Source organism: Equus przewalskii, chromosome 5 (assembly GCF_037783145.1).
Source record: "Equus przewalskii isolate Varuska chromosome 5, EquPr2, whole genome shotgun sequence".
Lineage (NCBI taxonomy): Eukaryota > Metazoa > Chordata > Mammalia > Perissodactyla > Equidae > Equus > Equus przewalskii.
Genome location: NC_091835.1, coordinates 10576817 through 10600589, shown reverse-complemented (window position 1 = coordinate 10600589; position 23773 = coordinate 10576817). Strand labels below are relative to the sequence as shown.

General features: G+C 40.6%; 1 protein-coding gene across 2 annotated transcripts in view; it reads left to right on the top strand.

The window, feature by feature from the left end:
* The window catches only part of EPHA4 (EPH receptor A4), a 140097-nt gene that overhangs the window by 93788 nt on the left and 22536 nt on the right, over positions 1 to 23773 (top strand). For both annotated transcript variants that reach the window (XM_070618395.1, XM_070618396.1), the window contains exons 6-11: positions 11940 to 12064; positions 13049 to 13208; positions 14640 to 14751; positions 21689 to 21747; positions 23167 to 23280; positions 23532 to 23717. In XM_070618395.1, the coding sequence (XP_070474496.1) occupies positions 11940 to 12064; positions 13049 to 13208; positions 14640 to 14751; positions 21689 to 21747; positions 23167 to 23280; positions 23532 to 23717 (756 nt within the window). The remainder of the gene's footprint in view (positions 1 to 11939; positions 12065 to 13048; positions 13209 to 14639; positions 14752 to 21688; positions 21748 to 23166; positions 23281 to 23531; positions 23718 to 23773) is intronic.

The window sequence follows — 23773 nt, the reverse complement described above, 5'->3', positions numbered from 1 at the left end:
TCAGTGTTAGTATTATGAATATTTGTCCCCTGAAGTTTCCTAGGTTTATCTAATAGCATTTTTTTTTAGCTACATAGATGATTTGGATGTCGCTGTAGCAAATGGCAATGCCATACTCCCGAATTAGTTATCACATTTAAAAAGTCAAGATGACAACAGCCACAGTGGATCTATTTATTGAAGCAGACAGGCTCTTTTAGCAGAATGATCAATGTCTTACCTCTTTCTGAGAGGCTTCTCAGGGGTAGGAAATCGTCAAGCATCTGATATAAAATAATGAACAAGGGTATTTATTGGTCAGTTTCTGGAGTAGGCTTTTAAGCATTTCTGCTTATAAATGAAGAAACCTGAGCTTGGAAAGTAAAAGGCAAGAGCAGAGATTTACTGGGTGCATCTATCATCCTGGCTTTTAGAGTCTCTGTGATTAATACATCTTTAATTGGGGACGGATCTAGATGCTTCAGATGTCAGAAAGCTAAATGTTCCAGCATTGTCTCATTGGTTCCTAACACAGCAGGACGATTAGCAGCTGTCTGAGCAACAAAGAGAAACTGAAGTCCCCAGCACAGCTTTTATTTTCCAGATTTGGAATGCCTGAAGCTCTTCAGTGGAGCTGACAGCTAAAGGAACTGAAGCCTTGGCTCACAGCAGCTAATCCTTTTCTGCTCTCTATACTGTATTTCTGCTCAATAGAAGAGAATCTTTCCTTTACACCATCCTCCATATTCCAGATTACTTTTGGGGGGCATTGTGGGTGATGGAGGGGCTCACTCTGCCCAGAGCTCTTTGTCCTGTCAAACCAAGACACATATAAAATAATTTCAACTAAGCATTTATACTAGATACTTTTCAACATACCGAGGCACAATGAGAAGATGCATTTACCTAGAGGCACTCAGAGAAAAAGAAGATTTGCTTACTTTTTCTATTGTTGCTAGCGTTCACCCTGTTCTCTTCTCTTAAAACAGTTGTCTTGCTCAGGCAAATTCTTATAAATTGCCTTCCAGTGGAGAGACTTGCATTCCTGTTTGCCTCAAACTGGCATTCTTATTTAACAGGAAATATGCACTGAAGCCTGCCATGTTTCTGTTGGCAAGTGTTGGTCTATCCTTGTCAGAACCTGCCAACAAATTTCTTAGTAAGCAAATAGAAAGTAAAACAAGCAACTCTCAGACGAAACAGAAGACACACTTGAACTGCATTGGAGACACTCGGGTGCCCCGTAAGCCGTCCCCAGTTAATTCCGGGGGACGTGGGCCTTGGTTTCAAGGTGAGCCGTCCCTCACTTGCAATTCTGCAACTAATGGTACGGCTATACCTGTAGTAACGCCAGTTCAAGATAGTAGTTATTTTGAGAAGTGAAACAGGCATTGAAGTAATGCATTTTCTTTGCTACAGAGAGTTTCGAATCTGTAAAGCTCGGGTATTAAGCATAACGATTAAATAGTTATAACAGCCCTCATTTGGAAAAACTTAGCTCTTTCATGATACCTTTAGATCTTTACCCAGAGGGTTAATTAAAAATTGTGAATGGTCTTTCTAATATAAATTTTAGTATTCCATCTTTAATACTCTTAATTCATAGTTTTCTTTGTTTTCTAACCTTTTTATTGTGAAATATATACACATACAGAAAAGTGGACACAACTCGAGAGTATAGTCAATGAACTATCCCAAAGCAAACACTTGTATGAGCATCAGCCAGGTCAAAGAATAGAACATTGCCGACCTTCCAGAAGCTTGCCTTGTGCCCCCTACCACTCCTCTAGCTCCAAATACTATTATTTTGTTTTGTATTTGCAATTTTAGGTTTTAGGTGATTCTCTTTTAGGCTCTTCAGGAAGTTCTACTATGAAGTGATTCATCACCAAAAACTTTAAGGTTTGTCTGTGAACAGGGGTCGTGTCTAATTTACCTCTGGATTTCTGGCAACCAAAAATATACCTGAGTAGCTCTGTACCTAGCGAACAGCAGCCCTGAGATTTGCTCTGTCACTGATGCTGCTGATGCTGTGGGAGAGCAAACCGTTTAACCCTCAAATCTCTAATTTCTTACCAGTGAATGAAGGAGAGATCAGAGGCTTTTTATAGATCCGTGGTTGAAAATGTGGTCTCTCTCGCACCTGACTTCTGAATTCAACCTTGTAATTCAAAACCCTCTGTAGCTTATTTTCCTAACCTATAAAATGCGAATAATACTAGCACCTGCTTCATAGGGGTTTTGTGAGGATTATATGAATTAATTCATGTAAGAGATTTAAAATAATACTTGGCACATAGTAGTTACTCAATAAAGGCTAGTTCCGTGTGTGTGTTTGTACAGACGTGATATGGTGGGAGGATCACATACTTTTGAGTCAGGCAGACGTGGGTTTAAAATCTCATGTTACAGCTTCAGTCAAATTATTTAATTTCTTTGTGCTGCACGAGTTTCAAATATGAAATCAAAGGTGCTAATTGCAACTACTTCAGAGAGTTATAGGATTAAATGATGTCAAGTGTGTGAAAGTGTCTTGCAGAGGGGGCCAAGAGCATCTTATTGCTCGTTTAACCATTTTTCTCTGTTTAGCTCTGATTTACATGGCCCAAGTCTTCAACTATGTTAGCTAACTATGCAATGAAGACTAAACTAACTCTTTTCTAAAAAGAACTCAACCGAGCCATTTTAAGAACCCCACTGTTTTTTCCCATTTAGTATTAAAACAAGCCCAGTGGAATCTTTTAGCTCAGTACTTTGTGATTCTGCGGAGTTCATTCACTGTTGGAAGACCTGTGGCTGTGATTGTGTCCCCGCGTAGCTGCACAGCGTGTGCCTGGCATGGCTGACCTTAGGCCTGCCCTCCCCAGTCTCTCACAAGTGAGTGGGTATCTGCTCGTGGTGCATGCCTGGGAGCTGGAGTTTTTAAGAGGGAGCCCGAAGGCCATCCACGCACCTTTAAACCACGGCACAATCTTCTGTTGGCCACAATCCTACTACACTTTATTTTAGTTAGTTATTATATGAAAATGTTCTTAAGTGAAAATGCCTCTTCTTTGCTGAATGGCTGCACTTTGCCTGACTGGGTACCTGCTGAAACTCCAAATCTCAGTTAGTAGGTTAACGCAATAGAAAATTATTTCTTGCATAAGTTGCATCCAGTTGGTGGTGATGAGGGGAGGGTCAGTGGAGGGCTTCCAATCCAAGATGGGCCTGGGCACCAACATGCAGCTGGAAGATTGTGGGTTAGAGACGATGGAGGGTCCTAAAGGAGCTATTTATGCATCTGGTCCAGAAGAAGAGTAATCACTTCAACCCACATTCCAGTGCCAAGAACTCAGTCACATGAACCAGCCCACGTGCAAAGGGATCTAGAACATAGACTTCGTGCAGCTCCATCACAGAAACAGTTATTTATGAGAAGGGAGCACACGTCTTTGGACTGTTAGCCACAGAGACCAATCTGACACCTTCAACTTCCTTATACGAACCACTTAACATGAAGGCTGAGAATAACATCATATTCCGTTATTTAAAATGTGCGGAGCCAGCCCTGATGGCCTAGTGATTAAAGTTTGGCACACTCCACTTCAGTGGCCCAGGTTCAGTTCCTGGCTGCAGGACCACACCCCTCATCTGTCAGTAGCCGTGCTGTGGCAGCAGCTCACGTAGAAGAACCAGAAGAATTTACAACTATACACAACTATGTACTGGAGCTTTGGGGTGGGGGTCTTGGAAGGAGGAAGATTGGCAATAGATGTTAGCTTAGAGCAAATCTTCCCTGGCAAAAAAAAAAAAAAGAAAAAGAAAAAGCCATTAAAATGTGGAGAATAGCTCTCTGTAAAGGAGTTGTCTAAAATAACCTGCCACCCATTTCTCTGGAAAAATAAGTAAAGTCTGAGTTAAATGCTTTGTAAATTCTAATTCTTGGATCACTTAGTTAAAGCATTGTTAGTGTCCCAAAATCAGATTCGGAAAATCGCTGGAAACAGGGGTCTGTTGTGTCCTTCATTAAGTGTTACAGTGCCCTACTTTATTTTATAGTATTCATTTAAAACAGGCTCTCTACTGACCTTGGAAATCACTTCATGAAAAAAATGCATCCCTCATACATTTTAAGTATAAGCTTAATTAATATTAGTAATTCCATATTTAAATATAAATGAACTTCGTTTAATTCAGAGTCTTCTAAAGGCTTTAATTGAGAATTTGGTTCTATGCCTTTTTGTTAACTAGGAAAATAATTCCATATCAATTTTGGAAAAATCAAGTTTTTCTATACCTTTTGTTTGTTTGTTTTGAAAACAATTTCCCATGTTGATTATGAGAAAATGTGCCTATGTGGATTAATGATAAGCAGCTAAAAGCTGTGGGTACAAAGCCAATTTCTTACAACACTGGTGAAGTATCCAGGGAGAGTAGATGGGCATTGAGTCTTTTAATGATTCTTCCCTAAAAAATAGCAGAGGGCTAACCCCGCTGCTTGAATGTAGGGCCGAGGAGGTCTTGTGTATATGAAAGCACAAGTGTGCTGTTGAGAACTATAACGTGACAATAGTAAAGAACAAATTTACTCAGTGGTGTGTGGTACCATAGGTGGTGTGAAGCTCTGAGAAGAAATTCTTCCCTCCCTTCGGTGGGTTGTGGAAGAAAGCAATTAATATTAACACCGGAGTTCTTTGCATCACTGCGATGGCAAAACCCTTAATCACAAGGATATCATTAGTGCTCTGAAGCATTTAATTTTGATGCTTGACAGCATTTTAAAATGCACAAACCTTTGATAAAGAGCAAATCAGAGCTGTGGCATTGAGATGAGAAAGAAAGAGGGAACAAAACACCTTAAGCTCCAAGTAATTAAATTTAAATACGCGATTTGCATTGAACAGAGATATGTATAAACTGCGGGTTTATTTTTCCTGTCCAAGAAAGATCCCTTGAGTAAACACCATCTCTGAATTCAGATCCTGGAGAGGGAAACGCTACCCTGCTGTAGTTAAGAAGTCATCTTCCCTCCAAACAGTGAGCATTGGGTACCACTGACATCCAAGGCTTAGGTTTCTTGACTTTCGTATAGATAGGGCTGTTTTTACATCTCCTTGACCACAGGCTGGAGACCGACCTTTCATTGCATCTGTTTATTTCTTGCTTTACTCCCTCCGCCTCCCTAATTTGAGCCAGTAGGGAAATGCAGTTTATCTGTTTCACCTCCCCTCCCTCCACCAAGTTCCCCCAAAGTGTTTTTAATTCATTGCTTTTGATGCTGAACCCAAGAAAACATTTTATAGCTCACAAATGAAAGTTTGCATGACTCCTTCCTCCCTTGCTTTTCTCCAACCTCTTTTTCTCTTTTCCATCCTATTTGGGTGTCATAAGTACTGAACTGCTGCAGTAAAATGACTTGTAGGTGTTTAATGGCAAGTCATTGAGGAAGTGAATAAAAGAAAATTGCAGCATTCGCGTCAGTGGGGAGCAGGGGGAACTGCTGAGCTTTGAACCAAAGAAAGTTAAATTTGCCGTTTTCTTAAAAGGAGCCACCTCTGTTTGACATCAAAGCATCTCCTGTAATTCTTCGTTGTGAAACACACCACTGTTAGAGTCAGGATAGAGGCCCTCATCTGTGCTGTTTCTGTTTCTCAAAAACACACGCAGAGATGAAACCCACATGTGCCTTCTCGATGCATTGTGGTCTACTCTCAAACCAGATAGGACCACAGGGCCGTAGCAAATGAGGATTCTATTCAGAAAGTTTTCTCAGTTTCTCGAGGGTAGGTGGAATTTTGAATACAGAATTGTTTGAGGGGGGGAGAATTTATCTTGACTTTCTTGTAAAAAGCTCAGATCATCCAACCTCCAAGCTTTGGTGAATTTTGCCTTTTATCCTCTGGTTTTTATTCAATGTTTAAAAACTGATATTTTACTTGTTTCCAACGGGTGCGTGGAAAGACTGAGTCTGTTCCACATGTTTGATCTTGCTGCCTTACCCTGACTGCAGAGGGCTCTCCACTCTGGGCCCTTGACACGTCAACTAGGATGTCCTTTTGGTGGGACTTCAGGGATGTATGCAGGAGCTAATGGCTTCTCCGGGCAGTGACTATTGATGCTAGTGCATGTTGGAGATAACTCTGGTCTTAAAAAACAAGGCAGATACTTAGAGCTCTTTCTGGATTTAGGATTATGACTTGGGGGAATCTCAACACCACTACACCTTAGTGGTTAGGAAGTCAGAAGAAATGGTTGCATATGCCCTCCAGATACAGAGGAAAAACACTGAGCCGATTGTCAACGCCTCCATCAAGCAAAAGAGCACTCCTTCAAAATGCTGGCCATAACAGGTGCAGCGAAAACTGGTTTTAATGTTAACTTATATTTGAATGACATTTTACAGCCTGTGTGTTTGAAAAAAGTTCAGGAGTGTCACTTATCCCTTAGAAAAAGAGAGACTTCACTTATAATTAGAATTGTCATTTGCTTCACGTCTCATTGTCAAGATCTTAGTTAACCTAAATAGCAAAATGAAACCCACAGAAAGTCATCCGAAACAGGTGCAGATAAAAAATTGTTTAAGGATGGGGCTGGCCCCGTGGCTGAGTGGTTAAGTTCGTGCGCTCCGCTGCAGGCGGCCCAGTGTTTCGTTGGTTCGAATCCTGGGCGCGGACATGGCACTGCTCATCAGACCACGCTGAGGCAGCATCCCACATGCCACAGCTAGAAGAACCCACAACGAAGAATACACAACTATGTACCGGGGGGCTTTGGGGAGAAAAAGGAAAAAAAAATAAAAATCTTTAAAAAAAAAAATTGTTTAAGGATGACTTAACTTCTGGTACTTTATATTTAGACAATAGTTTACCATCTTCAAAGATGTTTTTAGATCTATTTGAACATTTAGTTCACTTTTATTCATTCGACAAATTTACTGAGCACCTGCTGTGTGCCAGAGATGAGCTCGGATAGGGGGGATTAGAGATGAACCAGGAAGAGCCCGACCCTAATGGTGTGTACATTCTAATGGCTTACATGCTTGTATCGGGAGGGAAGAATGGGAGAACTGAGGTGACAAAATTTGAGTCATTTGCCCAGGATGGCAGCAGTAAATTTCAAACCTGGAATTGTATCCAAAATTCTTTTTAAATTTATTGACTTTCCCACCAAATTAGTAATGTGAAGAATACTTTAAGTGTGTGGATCAAATACATTTTCATCTTTACTGCATTTCACATGTCCCGGATGAGCCCTCCACCCTCACATAACCAGGGAGCTCGTGATTTCTTGAAGATTCCATCATGTTTGCAGTAGTGCACTTGGCTCAGCCACCCTTTCCCCTTTTTGCCTCCTGTTCGTCCCTGCAAATCTTGACCATACTTCCCCAGCCCTACTCCAAATCCTTCCATGCTTCTTTCTGTGGTCCGCAATGCACTCCTCGCTATTCTAGCTTCTGGGCTCAGTCACTATCTTCATTCAGCCAAGTATTGTTTAACTTTTTAAATATAAACGGCTGTTTAGCTCTGCTTTGGATTTTAAGTTCCTCAAGCAAAGGCTTAAAGGACATTTGTCGAATGATTGAATGGATGTGTCAGCAGGATTCGTAAGTAAAAAGAAGAGGAAATGGAGGACATGTTTTGGATTCAAAACTATTGAAATCCCCTTGAGAGTAATAGGAATAGGTGGCCTCAGATACTGGCATCTCAGAACAGGAAAATAGACGTCCATTGGTCTTTGGAAATTCTGCTTCAAAACTTTGAAAATGAAGGACTTAATTGAATTGAATCACAAAGCTTTCTTTAAAAACTACCCTTTAGTAGCTCTTGCCTTTGTGATTTTTACATCCAGCAGTCATCTTTCTCTAAGCAGATGGCTGTCAACTAGCATGACCAGCTCTCCGTGTTGTGTGTTGTGTCAAGATGCCAGCCATTAAAAAATGTCTGCTTATGTCCAGGGGCACAAAACTTTCCTTAAAGCAAACGTTCCTTTTATGAAGGAAGTCTGTGAGTTGATAGGAATGTTTCTCCATCTAAGAGGTATCTCTTTGTTTTCGTGAGGATACTGACATCAGCCCTCAGCTTCTCCTCTGACTCGTCAGCTGAGTATTGCGTGTCTAAAGATACTGTATGATGATGAAACGCCCACTTCTTGTCCCCGTAGCCGTGAGAGAACTTGGAGAAGAAGAGGGTTAGCAGGAATGGTCTCCTCTTGAGTTCTAGAAGATGGGTCCTCTAAGTTGACATTAGAGAGTGTCTTCTCTATAAGACCTATTAGAAAAATTTCCCCATCTTGTTTCTAATTAAGAAGAGGCTAATTGATAAGATGGTACTTAATTTGATACCAAGGATTGTATTTGATTCCATTTTCTTTGCCCTTCCCATCTTTGCTTTGTTCCACTGGTGCTCATTAAGTATGTGCTTAGTGGATGAGTCAGTACTGAGAAAGAACCACGTCTCTATAAGGTGTCAGAATGTAAATCAGAGAACTGAGAGGCAACAAGATGTTTTTTCTGCTTGGTCTTTTTCTGTTGACCAAAATTCCCACTATGACTAGAAGCCATCTTTTAAACTTAAGGCATTGATTTGTCAAACCTCCTAGTGAAGCATAGATTTGGGATGAGTGTTCAGTCTGTTATTTTATTAGTCTATTATCTCCTCTTCTAATTCTGTTAGCAAAGGGCAGAGCCCTAGGGTACTGGGACTCAGAATCCAAAACATTTCTATATTGAGTAGGGTTTGGCAGTGTTTACCAAAGTGTGGAAACATACCAATGGTGACATCAAAGATGATTTTAGAGAAGACCCATGAAAAGTTACATAATACTGAATTGCATTGTGTGAAAGTTAGGGTTTTTCTTTTCAATTCTCTCTCTCAGTTCTTCTGATTACATTGAGGTTGGAATCTCAAATTGGTGCCAGGATTACCCTTAATCCTTCTCTAATACTGACTAATCTCTCTTTTTGGCAAAGTGTGGAGAGGCAAGAGCATCCAGCAAACATAGATTGCATTTATTTTTTACATATTATTTTCATGTTTATGCTTACCTGCCATTAATTGCAAGTGATAACAGTAATGAGAAGTTTCCTCTCAAAATAATAGCGTGTGTTGATTTAAGAAAAACATTACTTAAATCGTAGTACAAGTTGCAGAGGGATGTGGCAGCAATTACATGGGTGGCATGAGAAGACTGATTCTTGGGAATTGCTGGGGTAGGGAAATGATTGAGAAATGCCATTGCCAAATGCCTCCTCTAGGGAAATGAGCCACGGGCAGGCACACAGGCAGAGTGATGGCTTCCAGATGTAGAGTTGGAGGCTGTCTTGGAAGCAGGGTAGGAAAGATGAGGGAAAACCCCTTATGCAGCTTATAATGTAGCGGACATCCAAGCCGCCTCTTGCCTCCAAAGTGGCAGTGTGGCAAAGCCCAACTTTTCCCAAATTGGTGTCCTTCTTACTAGAGAAGTTAAGAAGCTCTCCTCCCGGAGGAAGGGTGGCTGCCATATTTTCTGCAATGCAATTGCATGTTTTAGGTATGTTTCTCAGTCTCGCTTGGTTCTGGATTGCTTTTGTCACCGTGGCCTCATAACAATGCTCTCCTGAAAAACATCTGTTCAGAAAGAATTCCAACTTTACAGCCGTACAACATAATACTTTTTGTGAATTAGAACTGTTTATTCTACTTTCCTCTTTAATCTCATTTTCCTCCATTTTTACGACAGTTGAGTCAGCATACACTCTGTTGATTGATTTTCACATTTGTGCATATGAATTTTCCAAGGAGGGCTGCGTTAGAAATATTCTATTAGTTACCACCATTATATTGTTAACTCCCTGCCTGAGATTTTTTTGAGCGCTTTGGTTGAGCTCATATTCCCTTTGAATGGGCGCAGGAATACTTCTGCTCCAGCTTCTAAAATAGAAATCAGATTCATTTCCCACATGCAGCAGTTCAGTGATAAACCAGCCAGAGAGAGACTATCTTAGTTAATCAGTGCACTCCAAGGGCAGCCAGGCAATTCTTTCCTGAGAAATCTGTCGATTATCAGGATCTGACCCAGACCATGGCTGAGAGAAAGTTCATTTTATAACTTTATGATTTTCCTCCCTCCCGCTTTCTTTCTAAAAGCCTCACTTTTCTATTTCATTTTCCGATTCTGAATATCAGAATTTAAAGAGCCCCTTTTTATGGAGTGTATGCTAAAGTGTTCTGTTAGGCAATATATTTATTACCTGGAGTGAAATGGCTTTTCACAGCCGGGCAGCCTTCTTAGGCTCCTTGGTACCTCTATGTTTAAGAAAGTCACTCCTTGAATTTTGCTGGACAATGGCTCCGTGTCGACCAGTAAAGAGAGAGAAAATGTGTGTTTGTGTGTGTGTGTGTGAATGTGTTGGGGGAGGAGAGCCTTAACACAGCTAATGAGCACATTTCCGCATTTCATTTTCTTCAGATGTTCAGTGGCTTCCATATGTCTGCTGCGTGCAGCTCTGTTCCTCCAGTTTGGTATTCCTGACCTTAGGGTTGCCTTTGATAGGCGACATGTGTATCCACTGTATCTTTCACTTGCGTTTATGCCTGAGATCTAATCTGGAATAGCTTTGGGGGAGAGAGAGAGAGAGAATGAAATAGGAAAGTGTGTGTGTATGTGTGTGTGCGTGTGTGTTACCATCTCGAGGCACCCTTAACGGAGATGCCAGGCTGTCAAATGGCCACCTCCAAGACATGCTCCTTGCTGGATTGGCTTCAGCTGGAAGCTTCCTTGTGTGACTATGGTGTGTCTGTGTTTTCCTTGACATCCGTATACCTGTCAGATATGGTCAGATGCGTTTGAAGCCATCTCCATTCCATTTTTAGCGATAATTTATTTTACTTTTCCTCTGCTTTCCTCCGAGTTACAGTTCGGCAGTCATGTGTGTGTGCATGTGTGTTGAGGAAGAGCAGGAGGAGAACCTGGCACTATGCCGTTGTTCCTCTGTGGCTATTTTTTGAGGAGTGTTTTCACGTCTCTCCACAACTGGGGAACAAACAAGAAGATACATTCAGTTTAGGAAGACCTCTAATCTCTGGTTCTACAGACCAGCTTTGTTAGATAAGATTACAGTTTGCATGAATGCTCCCTCTTCTCCCTGGAGATGGCACATTTGTACCATTGTCAGTCACAGCCGAGCTTGATAACAGCTGGCTAGAGATGTGACCACCGCAGCGGAGAAGCAAGCATCAGGCAGCCTGGTTTTATAAATCTCAGATATTCTCCTCCTCCCCACCCCTGATAATGCACCCAGTGGGGAACTGCCTTTGTTCTTTCTCAGTGAAAGAAGGTTTGTTACTCAGCAGGCAAAAACAGTATTTCAACACTTATAAAATAGTTGCAAAATGCCATCTATGTCCAGAGAGACCATCAGTGCCTTATTGGTGTTCTTCATTAGTTGCCTGGTTGTGTTCAAACTAGAAACTCCTACTGTAATTAAGCAATACTTTTATTTATATTGGAAAGTATGTAAATTGTTTGCCTTCTGGCATCCCCTACGGTACCCCTGGAAGAGTTGCAAATTCTCTTCCTTGTACAAAATTAAAGGCCAGTATGTGAAACTCATAACACTTTGGAGGTAGGATGAGATGCAGTTTTGCTGAGCTTAAAAGGAGATCTTCAAAAGGCTTTCATGGCTTGCAAAAACTAAAAAAGCAGATAGCGTTCTCTATACCTTCAGCCTTTTAGGAGGAATGGCTCCAGGTGCTGTAGAGGTGATGCTGTAGGCTTGTGTACCTACCAGGCTTTTCCTTCAGAGATTATCTTTCTAAGACAAATCATATACAAAGCAGTATTGGAGAGAACCGTAAAAGGGTGCGCTTTTGTACTGGGGAAGAATGAAATGGGGATCGGGAGGAAGACATCTTAAAGAAGATGAAATTATTGACTGATACCACCAGTTTCTTCTTCCGCTTAAAGTAAGATGTCTTTTGTTTTTTTGTTTTTCCCAATAGCACCATCATCCATTGCTTTGGTGCAGGCTAAAGAAGTTACAAGATACAGTGTTGCTCTGGCTTGGCTGGAACCAGATCGGCCCAATGGGGTGATCCTGGAGTATGAAGTCAAGTATTATGAGAAGGTACTACTTGAATGAACAAGCTTCTTTCCTTCCTCCCTTCCTTCTTTTGTCTCTATAGTTTTTGGCCAGTAGTAAATGCTGGAAGACCAGTGAATCTCTAAACCAAATACATTTTGCTTCCCAATCAAATTCAATTATGAACTTTATGTATGAATGTTAAGTTGGTTATCTTGAAAAATAGGAAAAAGACGTTACATTCTAAAGTAACTGTATTTTTTTCCTATCTAGTCATGGAAACCATGATAGCTCAGAAGTTCTGATCTATAAACCTTCCATCAGGGAGAATGACTCATAAAAGTTGAAATAATGATCTGTTTAAGTAGATCATTGTTATTCAGTATCAAGGTGTGGGTTTGGGTGACTTTTAATAGAAAATCAGGGAAGGAAAATTACATTCTTCAGCCTCTTTGGGTTGTAGAAAGACATTATTTTTACAAATAACTTGTCTCTCTTAAAGGACAGAATTGTGAAGAGAACTATTTGCATTCAAGGTTGTCTAGAAAATGAACAATTGTCTTCTCTTTCTTTTGGAAGATAATCTTGTATTGGCTTCCTTTTTAAAAGGAGAAAAGGGACAGGAAATTTTCCATTGAAACCAGATTACAACATTTTTGACATTTTCTAGACGGAAAATAGAAAAAGACAAGGGAGTTTCTTACAGTTATTTCTGTTAAATTGCTGGGTGTGGACTGAGAAAAGCCACCAACCATCATCTCATGTTCTTTTCAAAAGAGATTATGAGTCAAGATCTGGATGTGGTCAAGGTCAACAGCAAATCATACCTGAACTCCGCATTTTTTTCAACATCTAAGAAGTATCAGTAATACTTCTAACATTGAAGAGAATATAGGATTTAGAGAGTTTATCAATCTCCATGTACTTTCAACTCCTGAGTAGACTGGCTTAGCTCCTATAATATTGTGCCAAGAGTAAGTGGAGGATTTCTTTGGCCGCCTTCCTCAATTTTATCTTCCCACAATGTAGGATCAGAATGAGCGAAGCTATCGGATCGTGCGGACGGCTGCCAGGAACACGGACATCAAGGGCCTGAACCCTCTGACTTCCTACGTCTTTCATGTCCGGGCCAGGACAGCAGCTGGCTATGGAGACTTCAGCGAGCCCCTGGAGGTCACAACCAACACAGGTGACAAGTTCTGAGGTTCTTTTTACAATCCAGGGCAAATCCCATTAGAGTGAAATTCAAGGAGCTGTACATAATTTTTGGTTAGGCAAACGTTTTGTTGCAATGAACATTGCTTGAAATTAGATAGCTAATGTCTTTAACTTAGAAACCTCATGCTATTTAGAGAAGAGCATTTTTCATAATAGTATTTGACTTGTCTTTTCATAAGATTGAAGAATGCTGTCTACTTTTCTCTTGTTTTGAACCTTCTATAAACCATGAAAAATGGGATTGCTTAAATGACTAATTGAGAGTTGCAAAGCTATCTTACATTAAGGTAGGAAGTTTTCTCCCTGGAAAGGTTAAAGAAGAGACCAAAAAGTTTTTCTTTCCTATTTTTTTCTAAGAATCTATTTAAATCAAGTCAGATCAGTTTTTGAAAAAGCCTCTTTGAGGCCGGCCCCATGGCATGGTGCAGCAGTTAAATTCACACGTTCCGCTTCAGTATCCCAGGGTTCGCCAGTTCAGATCCTGGGTGAGGATATGGCACCGCTTGGCAAGCCATGCTGTGGGAGGTATCCCACATGAAGTAGAGGAAGATGGGCACGGATGTTAGCTCAGGACCAGTCTTCCTCAGCAAAAAGAGGAGGATTGGCAGCAGATGTTAGCTCAGGGCTAATCTTCCTAAAAGAAAAAAAAGCCCCTTTGGACAGATATATCAAGTCCTTCAATATTGTGAGTTGGGTCAAGTGGTTGATTGAATCAAAAATGTTAACAGAAGGTGTACCCATGAGTGAGCAGTTTACATAAGATATTTCCCCCTCCGTAATTAAGAGACCAAAATTGAGCCTACTTGATAAGGAAATGGTGGGGTAGAATGTTTGACTTCAGTTCTAGAAAGTAATTTTATTCACAAATTGTTAAATAAAATAAGAATGAAAAAAGCAGAAGAGAAAATACTCTAGTATTGAATCTGGAGGGGTTTGACATCCTTTGGGATTATCCTGGAAGGCTTCAAGGAGAAAATGGCTTTTGAGCTGGGTACTAATAGGTAGGTTTTTGATAGATTTCGGGGTTGGGGTGGGACGTGGGAAATTGCTTGTCCTCTCTGAAATTTCCAAGTGTCTCTCTCGCTGAGGAATGCATCAGATCATTATGTAAGAGTTAGGGCTGAGAGCAGAATGAAAAAGAAGAGAAAGCAGTGAGTGGTAACGTTTACCACAGGGTTTAATAAGAGTCTTCTGGTTGAAGCTCTCCATCCAATTATAGAAAGAATGCCTTTGTCTCATTAAGGCTGTCTTAGAAAATGCTGTTGCATGAATACTTAACGAAGGGCAAAAGAGGTTGTGAGCATTCCAGAAGCCTTCAGAAAGTTGAAACTTGTGATCCAGTCAGAAGTTCTAGCTCTTAAGGACCTTCCCAAAGGTGACTGTTGTGTAATTGTCTTGCCAGTGCCTTCCCGGATCATCGGAGATGGGGCCAACTCCACTGTCCTTCTGGTCTCCGTCTCAGGCAGTGTGGTACTGGTGGTCATTCTCATCGCAGCCTTTGTCATCAGTAGGAGGTAAGCACTTAAGCCACTCACTGCCCTCCCCCACCTTCCTAGTTTTTATGAGGGAGCTTTTTGTCTGCTCCACACAAAGCTGAGGCTTTTGATTAGCATCATAAACACGGCGTTTGCATCGCAAGCTCCCTCCTCTTTGCTTTGATCTCCCCATCCCCCTCTGGAGCTTGGGCCTGTACCCTGGTGGCAGTCCTCACAGCTGAGAGTCCTGGAAAGACCCAACTAATTCCAGGAAACCAAGCCGAAAAGCAAGCCAATGGGAGATTTCTAGATACTCTAAGTCATAAGGTGTTACATTTATACGTCTCTTAAGCTTGGACTTACTGCCAAAGACAAAAAAAGCCATACAAAACTTGGGCCCCAGATTTGAGCTCTGCCATTGGTCAGCTATATTATTTAACCTCTTTGAGTCTTTGTTTCTTGTTAATGAAATAGAGATAATAATTGCTGCCTCGAAGAGCTATTGACAGGAGAATTTTGATAGCCAAAAGAGAGAATCTGACACACAGTAGGTGCTTCAACATAGTATTGGCTAATAAAAATGGCAATGGAAGCAAAGAAATGGGCATAAGGCTCCATCTTCTCTCTGGAAAAGCCATCAACATTTCCAGAGAATACCCATTGAGCCCACTGTGGGCATGGCATTGTTCTCAGAAATGAATGTAAAACAGCAGCTCCCTTGTTCTATGAGAGTTTACAAACTTGGTACTTGAAAAACAATCTATAAAAGAGAGAGAGAAATAAAAAGGCTTGACAGCATATTCTTTTGAACCAGTGCCTTGCAGAAAGCTGGTCTCCTCTTGTGTCTCCAACTTTTCTCTGATGGTGGGTGGAAGTCTTCTCGAGTTATAGGCCAGCTTTCCTTGAGATTTTCTTTTTTTTTTTTCATTTTAAGTTGTCCTAAATACAGCAGTCAAACCAGAGTCATCAGAAATGTCACCTCATTATAAGTTTCTTTCGGATGTTCTATGTTGACAAAAAGAAAGGGAGAGCCCAGGAAAATGTGATTCGGGAAGACAAGTTTATTAAAAGCTGTCGCTATAGAAAATAGCGTCGCAAGCTTGATGACTTAATTTCCTTTCTGCTTTTATTGATCACTTTATTATTGAAGGCAGGATTGATGGCAGGATGCATCGGATTTCCAATTATGCGTCCCCACCTTGGAGAATTGAGCCTGTCGAGTAACCCAGTGATGATTCCTGTTCCTTCTCCCCCATTAAAAAAAAAAATGTCACTTCCCAAGGCTGATAAACAGTGCGTGGTGATTGGTCCTCAATGGATCACTTTTTAGAAAATGAAATGTCAACCCCTTGCCCTCCTATTGATTCTTCTTTAGTGTCGGCCATAAAACTGTCATGGGAAAGGCTGCCTGGAGCCAGGTAGCTGACAGGCTTTGCCACGGCCGATGCACACTCAGCTGATTCTTCTCTGCACGCAGGCTGTTGTGCTCTGTCATGTTGGACTGCAAATGTTTAAATGGGACAAGAACAGGTGAAGAGAGAGGAGATGGGTAGTGCGGACAAAAGTCTAGCTCAGGGTTAGTGAAATGAAAGGTGGTAAATGGTACCCTCCAGAATAATCTTGCCACACTTCAGCCAGCAGGCTGGGAAAGCAACAGATCAAACACCCTAGCCTGGAAGGTGTGATGGGGCTGCATCTCTTCGTCATGGAGCCACAGAATGTTGATGCCAGAATGGATGCTAGAGACAGATCCCTTCTAGGGTGTGTCCTCTCCAACCGGGTTCCACACTGCTGGTAGCCTATGAGATTTCTTAAGAGGTAGATGGGCCGGGACCCACACAGTGAGAAATGATTCAGTCCTTCTGATCACCTCCAAGAGAAAGTCTGTCAGGTGCTAATTTGTCATTTAAGAAAGAGGAAACGGCCTCAGGCTCACAGCTGGTATCTTGCTAGAATTTTTTTATAGCAATTGTTTCATTTATTTCAATATATTCCCTTCATACTGAGAAGCTCATGCTTTAGGTAAGCCAGAGTAGAGTATTTTCTACTCTATTTTTCAATGAGAAGATCTTTTTTTTTTTTTGGCCAACTTGCATGTGTGAACACTAATGGATCTCTGTGAAAGAATCAAACTATGCTAAGTTTATAAACTTTATATATTTAAAATTAATATTATACAGAATACATTGACTTAGATATAGTGTATGTTTTTACCACCGATGTGATGTTAAGCGAATTAACATGTTTTTTATAGGCTTCTTTGATCAGTGTCTTCGTCATCACTTGAGTTATATTTTAAGGATTCTGACAGCTTTGCAGAGCCCATAACTGTACTTGCTGTCTGGGTTGTATAAGGGCCAGCACTTATACCCATGTGATGCTGTTCCTAGAAATTTTATCCCCAAACCACATGTGCACATTCTCTTGGCAGCACGGCACCATTTCCTCTGTTCTCCTCTAGGTACACATTCGTGAGCTCCACAGTGTAACTACTTTATTGCCTTTTTGAAGTGATTTTTGAAAGGACTGTTAACAATGACATCATAAAACACAACGATAAGGTCATAACCTCCAGGACTAATGAGCGAATGTGTTAAATTTCTCTGATCCCCTCCCCCCTTTTATATTAATGATTTCATTGGATTGCCTCCAGAAGCATCCCAAAAAGTAGTAATTTCGGTTGATTTAAGCTAGAGTGTTTCCCCCAAATGGAATTTCAATTCAAACACTGGCCTCTTGTGTATTAGGAACTTGAGGCCTGGAGAGGAGGTTAAACAATTAACTAAACCGAGGTCACACAGCTAGTCGGTTGCCTGATAAGGACAGGCATCCTTCTCCTGACTTCCAGTACTGGCATAGATAGATTATTTTAATGTCTTTTGAACTGAAAATTTGACCCACATTAAAAGCTAACATTGACAGTTCTGTTGAACCCAAATTTCAAGTTTCCTCAGTGATTTTGATAACATTTGTAATCTGTGAATTAATGTGCAAGTCTAATGGACAATATAAAGTGGTCCATTACAAATTGGTTTTGTCTTCTTATGAAGGTTAAGATTTTCTACTTTGGAGCTAACAGCTCCAGGAATGCTCAAACAGTTACCATTCAGTCTATATCCGTCTTCTCTGGTGTCCTAATTGGAATATTATGATCACATAAGAATGAATACACTTAAATGTTAGCCTAAATTGGCTCTGATGAAGTCATGTAAATTCATACAATTAGGGGGCAGATGGTACTGCAAGAACATTTCTAAACAACTTGCATGCAATTGTACGGTTCAATTCCACCCATTTCAAAATGTTGCTCATGAAGAACATTTAGACATCATTTGATGCAAGAACAATGACAGCTTAAGGAAGGGGAAAACGAAGGATGGCTTCTATGAATCTTCATGGGTGATGCCATTAAACGCTGGAAAGGGCCTCTTGAAGCTGGGCTAGTTATTACTTTGCTTTATCTTCTTTAATCTGCACTTTAACTGAATAAATTACTTACCTTTTACTAATTAGTTTTGGAACAGTGAACCACATCAATCAAATCTGTCCACTTGATCAGGGAAGTTAGTATTTTAATAAGAGCGGGGTTTCTGCTGGGCCCCTGCCAGGCTCCCCTTCCACCATTTTGTTTGTTGTATTGAATAGTCAAGGTGCCAGGAACAACACATTGGTTGGGAGGGCAGAGCTTGGGGCTCATGCTGTTCATCAACAATGTCCCTTAATACCCTTAGTACGCCTCCCTTTGACAGCGGGCAGGGCTCAGCTCATACTCTTTCAAAGTTTCACCTGCAAAGGAGGCCCTTTTCTCCAACTCCTGCAGTTGAAAGGTGCCACGCTTCCTTCTGGAGCATTCACTAACCAACCACTCCCCCTCCTTCCCTTTTTTAATCAGCTGGCCCACGTCTCTATAATTAGAAAATCTTCAACAAAGGTTTCCTTCTGCCATGCAGGTGATCTGCGTCGGATGTCAATTCAGAGTTAGCACTTTCTAGGCTGTGTACTTTCCTCCAGGCTGGCTGACCAAATAATCAGCTTCAATGGGCTTTCTTTCTTGGGACAATAACGGACACATTGTCCTACCCAGGAGCCAAGGATAAAGGGTCATCAGGTGACAAAGATAGAGCAGGACTCAGGCATTTTCATTTTCAAGGTATTATTAAGAAGCTAATAGGCTACAATTAGCCTTTGAACAGTAATCCTGGCATTTCTTTTTGGGCATTCCATGTGCTTTTAGTGAGTACTCCTCCAAGCAAAGCTCCAAGTAAAGAAGTTTCTTTAAAAATACACCTTCACTAATTTAATTCCTCCTTCTACGTTTAGAAGTCTGGGGAAGGGATGGGCGGGTCAGCCTTATAATTAATGATCCCTGCCATTTTGCATTTCCTCTGGCTTTGCACATATTTAATGAGTGTGTTCAACGTAAAACGGATAATTGCACTCCTGGGCAGCTTGAGGCTGCTTGTTTCTATTGGTATATCCCAGGGTTTTTGACAAACTCACTGACAATTTAAAGTTGGTAGCAAAGCTCTTGCGCTCTACGCATTTTTTTCCTTCTTTAAAGGAAAGAAATTCAAATCAGTATTTGAGATCTAAAGTGGTTTAAAAGATATCCTTGTAATTTTAGATAATGCTTTTAGGAGCTCTGATAAGATGCAATCTCTTTGGCTGGCAGGACCCTATCTCGCCCTGGGGACCTAGCCACGTGTTTCCCTGACATGAAATGTTGTTTTTGTAGTTCCTGACCTAACACTCTTACATTTCCTTTAAAAGGGGAAGGCGGGGGATTCAAGGGGACCACAACTTTCACACAAATGTTTGGTTTCAGGATGTTTAAACGTGTTTAGCTGCTTTGAAGAAGCAATGGATTTTTTTTTTTTAAACTTTTTTTTTTTTTTTTTTAAAGATTTTATTTTTTCCATTTTCTCCCCAAAGCCCCCCGGTACATAGTTGTGTATTCTTCGTTGTGGGTTCTTCTAGTTGTGGCATGTGGGACGCTGCCTCAGCGTGGTCTGATGAGCAGTGCCATGTCCGCGCCCAGGATTCGAACTAACGAAACACTGGGCCGCCTGCAGCGAAGCGCGTGAACTTAACCACTCGGCCACGGGGCCAGCCCCAAGAAGCAATGGATTTTGAGAGCAGTGGAATCCAATTGAAGTGGGCTTACTGATATAAAACGTAATATTGAACTCATAATGAACTCTCATCAGATATCATCATATAACTTCTCCACTGTGTGAGGCACGTGAAGTAGTGAGCCTGGTGAGGGCAGACACACTCCTGTACTTGCTAAGAGAGTCATGGGCAAATCTTTGGGCCCTTGCTCCCATGTTCTCATCTGTGCAATGGAACTGAGTGTGTGTCTGTCTGCTCGATTGCTTTCAGGGTTATTGTGAGGATGCAATTAAATAATAGACATGAGGGCTCTTTAAAAAGTTAAATGCAAGTGAAAATGCAAGCTATTATTTGGGACCGAATGACGTGTACTTCGCAGTTGACTCTAGTAACTGGGGCCTCTGTTTACTAAGCTGGTTCCTGCTTTGCAAACAGTTGGGGGAGGAAATAATACATGTGATGAGAGCACTTTGAAAAGTTAAATGCAGTGGAAAAGTGCAAGGTATTATTATTTGCCAGGGAATTGTACACACGGAGGACATCTGCAGGCTGTGAGCCTCTGATTGTGGGGCTGGCTCCTGCCTTGCTGACAGTCAGGAGAGGAACGTGGGTGAGAACATGTGACCATGAGGGCCCCCTCTCTGCTTGCACAGCTCAGCCCCTTTAGCTTCTCCCTGCTGCTATCTTACATGCTCATCCCGGCCTTCTCTACTTGTTCAAAGCTCAGGGGTTCAGGTTACCAGATTCCGACAGGACCACACTGCCAAGACGCGCTGTGGCCTTCAGGGAGTCCCCTCTGAGCCTCAGTTTCCTCCTCCGTAAGAGTCTTGACTTACCTCGTCTTTAAGCTCTAAAAAAATACAAGATGATTACAAATTCCAATGTAAATTTTACTTTTTTGACAGAGACATAAATGTCCACATTTTTTTCAGTAATTTGGTTTCTACTTCACAAAATTTAGAGAGCTATAATAGCAACTGAATTGATTTTATGATTCATTTAAGTGAGATATGTGTATATAGAGAGAGAGAGAGAGAGAGTATCAAGATGGATTCAAGATCTATATATATTTAAGATTTCTGATCCCCAAGACTTATAAGAAAGCCAGATGTCACTCTTATAGGACATCTAGAGCAGAATGCCAAGTCTCAGACACCACTTTTTGGAAAGAGAATTCGGCTACAAATGGAAACTTCTCATTTTTACTCTTGCAAGTTTTCTACAAACTCTTAAGGAATGTAATCCAGTACAAAGCAAATATTTACCTTTTAAATTTTCATTAATAACTTAGGAATTTGTATGCAACAGCTGAAACCAATAACCACAAAGCTATTGTTTTAAGAATAGGGTATAATATGATAATGAGGTTTTTTGAGGTCGTGGTTTTTGTGGTTATAGCAAAAGGACTTAGAATTACCTATCACATTCTGAACATTATTGCCATTTGATTTATGCAGAATACACCCATGGAAACTCATTTCAACTCTGAATATATTTGGAGAAATTAGCCAATATACTTATATTGTATCTTCAGTAAGACAAATTTCTTCTGAAATTTGAAATTATAATTTCAAATTAAATTTGGATTTGAAATTATAATTATGTTGTAAAATACTTGCTTTATCCCCTTAGTTTAATATTTTGGTTAAGAGCAAAGACTCTGGACTCTGACTGCTTGTGCTTGAAACCATTATTCACTACCAAGGTGACAAGTTACTCATCTCTCATAAGCCTTAGTTTTCTCGTCTGTGAAATGGGCATAGCATATCTGTCTGACTTATATTATGGTAGCAAAGAACTTGTTTTGTGGCTTGTGTTACAGCTTTTGAAAATAATTTTCATTTTCTCAAATTTTTTTTAATAGACGGAGTAAATACAGTAAAGCAAAACAAGAAGCAGATGAAGAGAAACATTTGAATCAAGGTATAAAATGTTGAATTAAAAATAACTTTATTTTTAGGGCATGTGTCATATTTTCATTTTAGAAATGTCTAAATAATGATCATGTGGCTTTTAATATTATATTACATAGTCCTTTCATGGAATTTTCCAAATAATGTACTTCAAGAGTATCAAACAGAAATTGATGATTTGGGATTGTTTAAAGTGAGATTAAAGATGGGGTTTGGAGAAATTCCCTTAGATTGTTGTTTTTCTTTATTTTATTTTCCATCCTGAAAAGGTGTGGGTCTAGCTGGCCCATTTTTGTAGCTGGGTGGCAAGATGTAACAGGTAACAATTTCTCTCATATTATAAGGTCAAATTTTTGGAGAAGAAAAGAATAAGGAATTTAAGGGTAATTGGTACACCCCAAAGTATATGTGCTATAGAATTCAGAACTATCAATTTCTTTTAGTGGGTTATAGTTATTTTGATGTTCCAAAGGGGGTCAAAGAATAAATTCAAAGAATTGGCTCTAGAATGACTTGAGCGGGACAGAAGACTCTTAAATGGACAGTGGTTGATGACTCTGCAGGAGCACTGTCCCGTAAAACTTTTTCAGAGATGGTGATATTCTATATCTGCACCAGTAGGGAGAGGAGAGGTACGAATGCCCAAAGAAAGTAGCCAGGAATTACTAATGCATCTTGTCCCAGACGTCTCCACGCTGCCTCAGAGCTCATATTCTGAATTTAGTTTGCAAGCGACTGTGGGTTATTGCTTAATTACATTTCCTGGCGTTCAAACCATTCACAATTAGGCTGCAGCATTTTTTCCAGCTGAAGCATCTAGTGGACTTCAATGACTTATCTTATTGCACTTTCCTTCCAAAACATAATAAAAGTGGAGATCCAATACAAAGTCTATATTCTCAAATCAACTACCTGCCATTACCCGTCTTGTCCATTTTTAACCTAGGTCTAATCTTAGTTTGTTAATTGTCACATATTTAATCGGTCCAGATATTGGGCAGAAGATGGGACCATGTAGGCATGGCCAGTTGAGAAGGGAAGTTCCTATAAGGAAGGATAGCTGGGGATGGTGAGAAGGACATGAGTAACTGATTGACACAACAGCATTCAACTAATACATCCCAAACTTCCTTGTAGAGACTCTCTCTTCCTTCATGGGATGGGTTGTTTTTAAAATTTTGTCCTTAAAGTGTGAAGATATTCCAGGAAGTCAGTAGATCTGCAGCCTCTTAAGCCCCTCACAATTCTTTGTTTACCTGCTAATGAAAACCAGAGCAAGAATTTCAACATTTTCGTATGTCTGTGCTCAGTATTTTTCACATGCTAAGAAAACTTTTCCTACGCTAAATATTTTTAAGCCCAGACAACTTAAGTTTATTAGCAGTTTCTGAGACGTGCTCAGCCAACCTATCACGTGTTTGTTACTTAGGTGTTAGAACTTACGTGGATCCTTTTACATACGAAGATCCCAACCAAGCAGTTCGAGAATTTGCCAAAGAAATCGACGCATCTTGCATTAAGATTGAAAAAGTCATAGGAGTTGGTAAGCGTCTGAGAGTCTGTCTAATATGCCTGTTTCCTTTGTGGATATTAAATATACATATGTGGATTATATGAATCCATATGAATGTATTGTATATACATGTAAATATCTGTGTACCTGAAGTTTCCTTGATCTTTGTGAAACACTAGCCTAGTGCCTGGCATGTCATAAGTACTCAACAGATGTTAACTTTTACTCTCTCATCTTGAATGTGTTTCTGGTCCATAGTAGATTCTTTTTCTCTCCAAAAGGTGAATTTGGCGAAGTATGCAGTGGGCGTCTCAAAGTGCCTGGCAAGAGAGAGATCTGTGTGGCCATCAAGACACTGAAAGCTGGTTATACAGACAAACAGAGGAGAGACTTCCTGAGCGAGGCCAGCATCATGGGACAGTTTGACCACCCGAATATAATTCACCTGGAAGGCGTCGTCACCAAATGTACGTGGGTCGCTGCCTTTCTAAAGCCAAGTTAGAAGTTACTGGCAAATTAAACA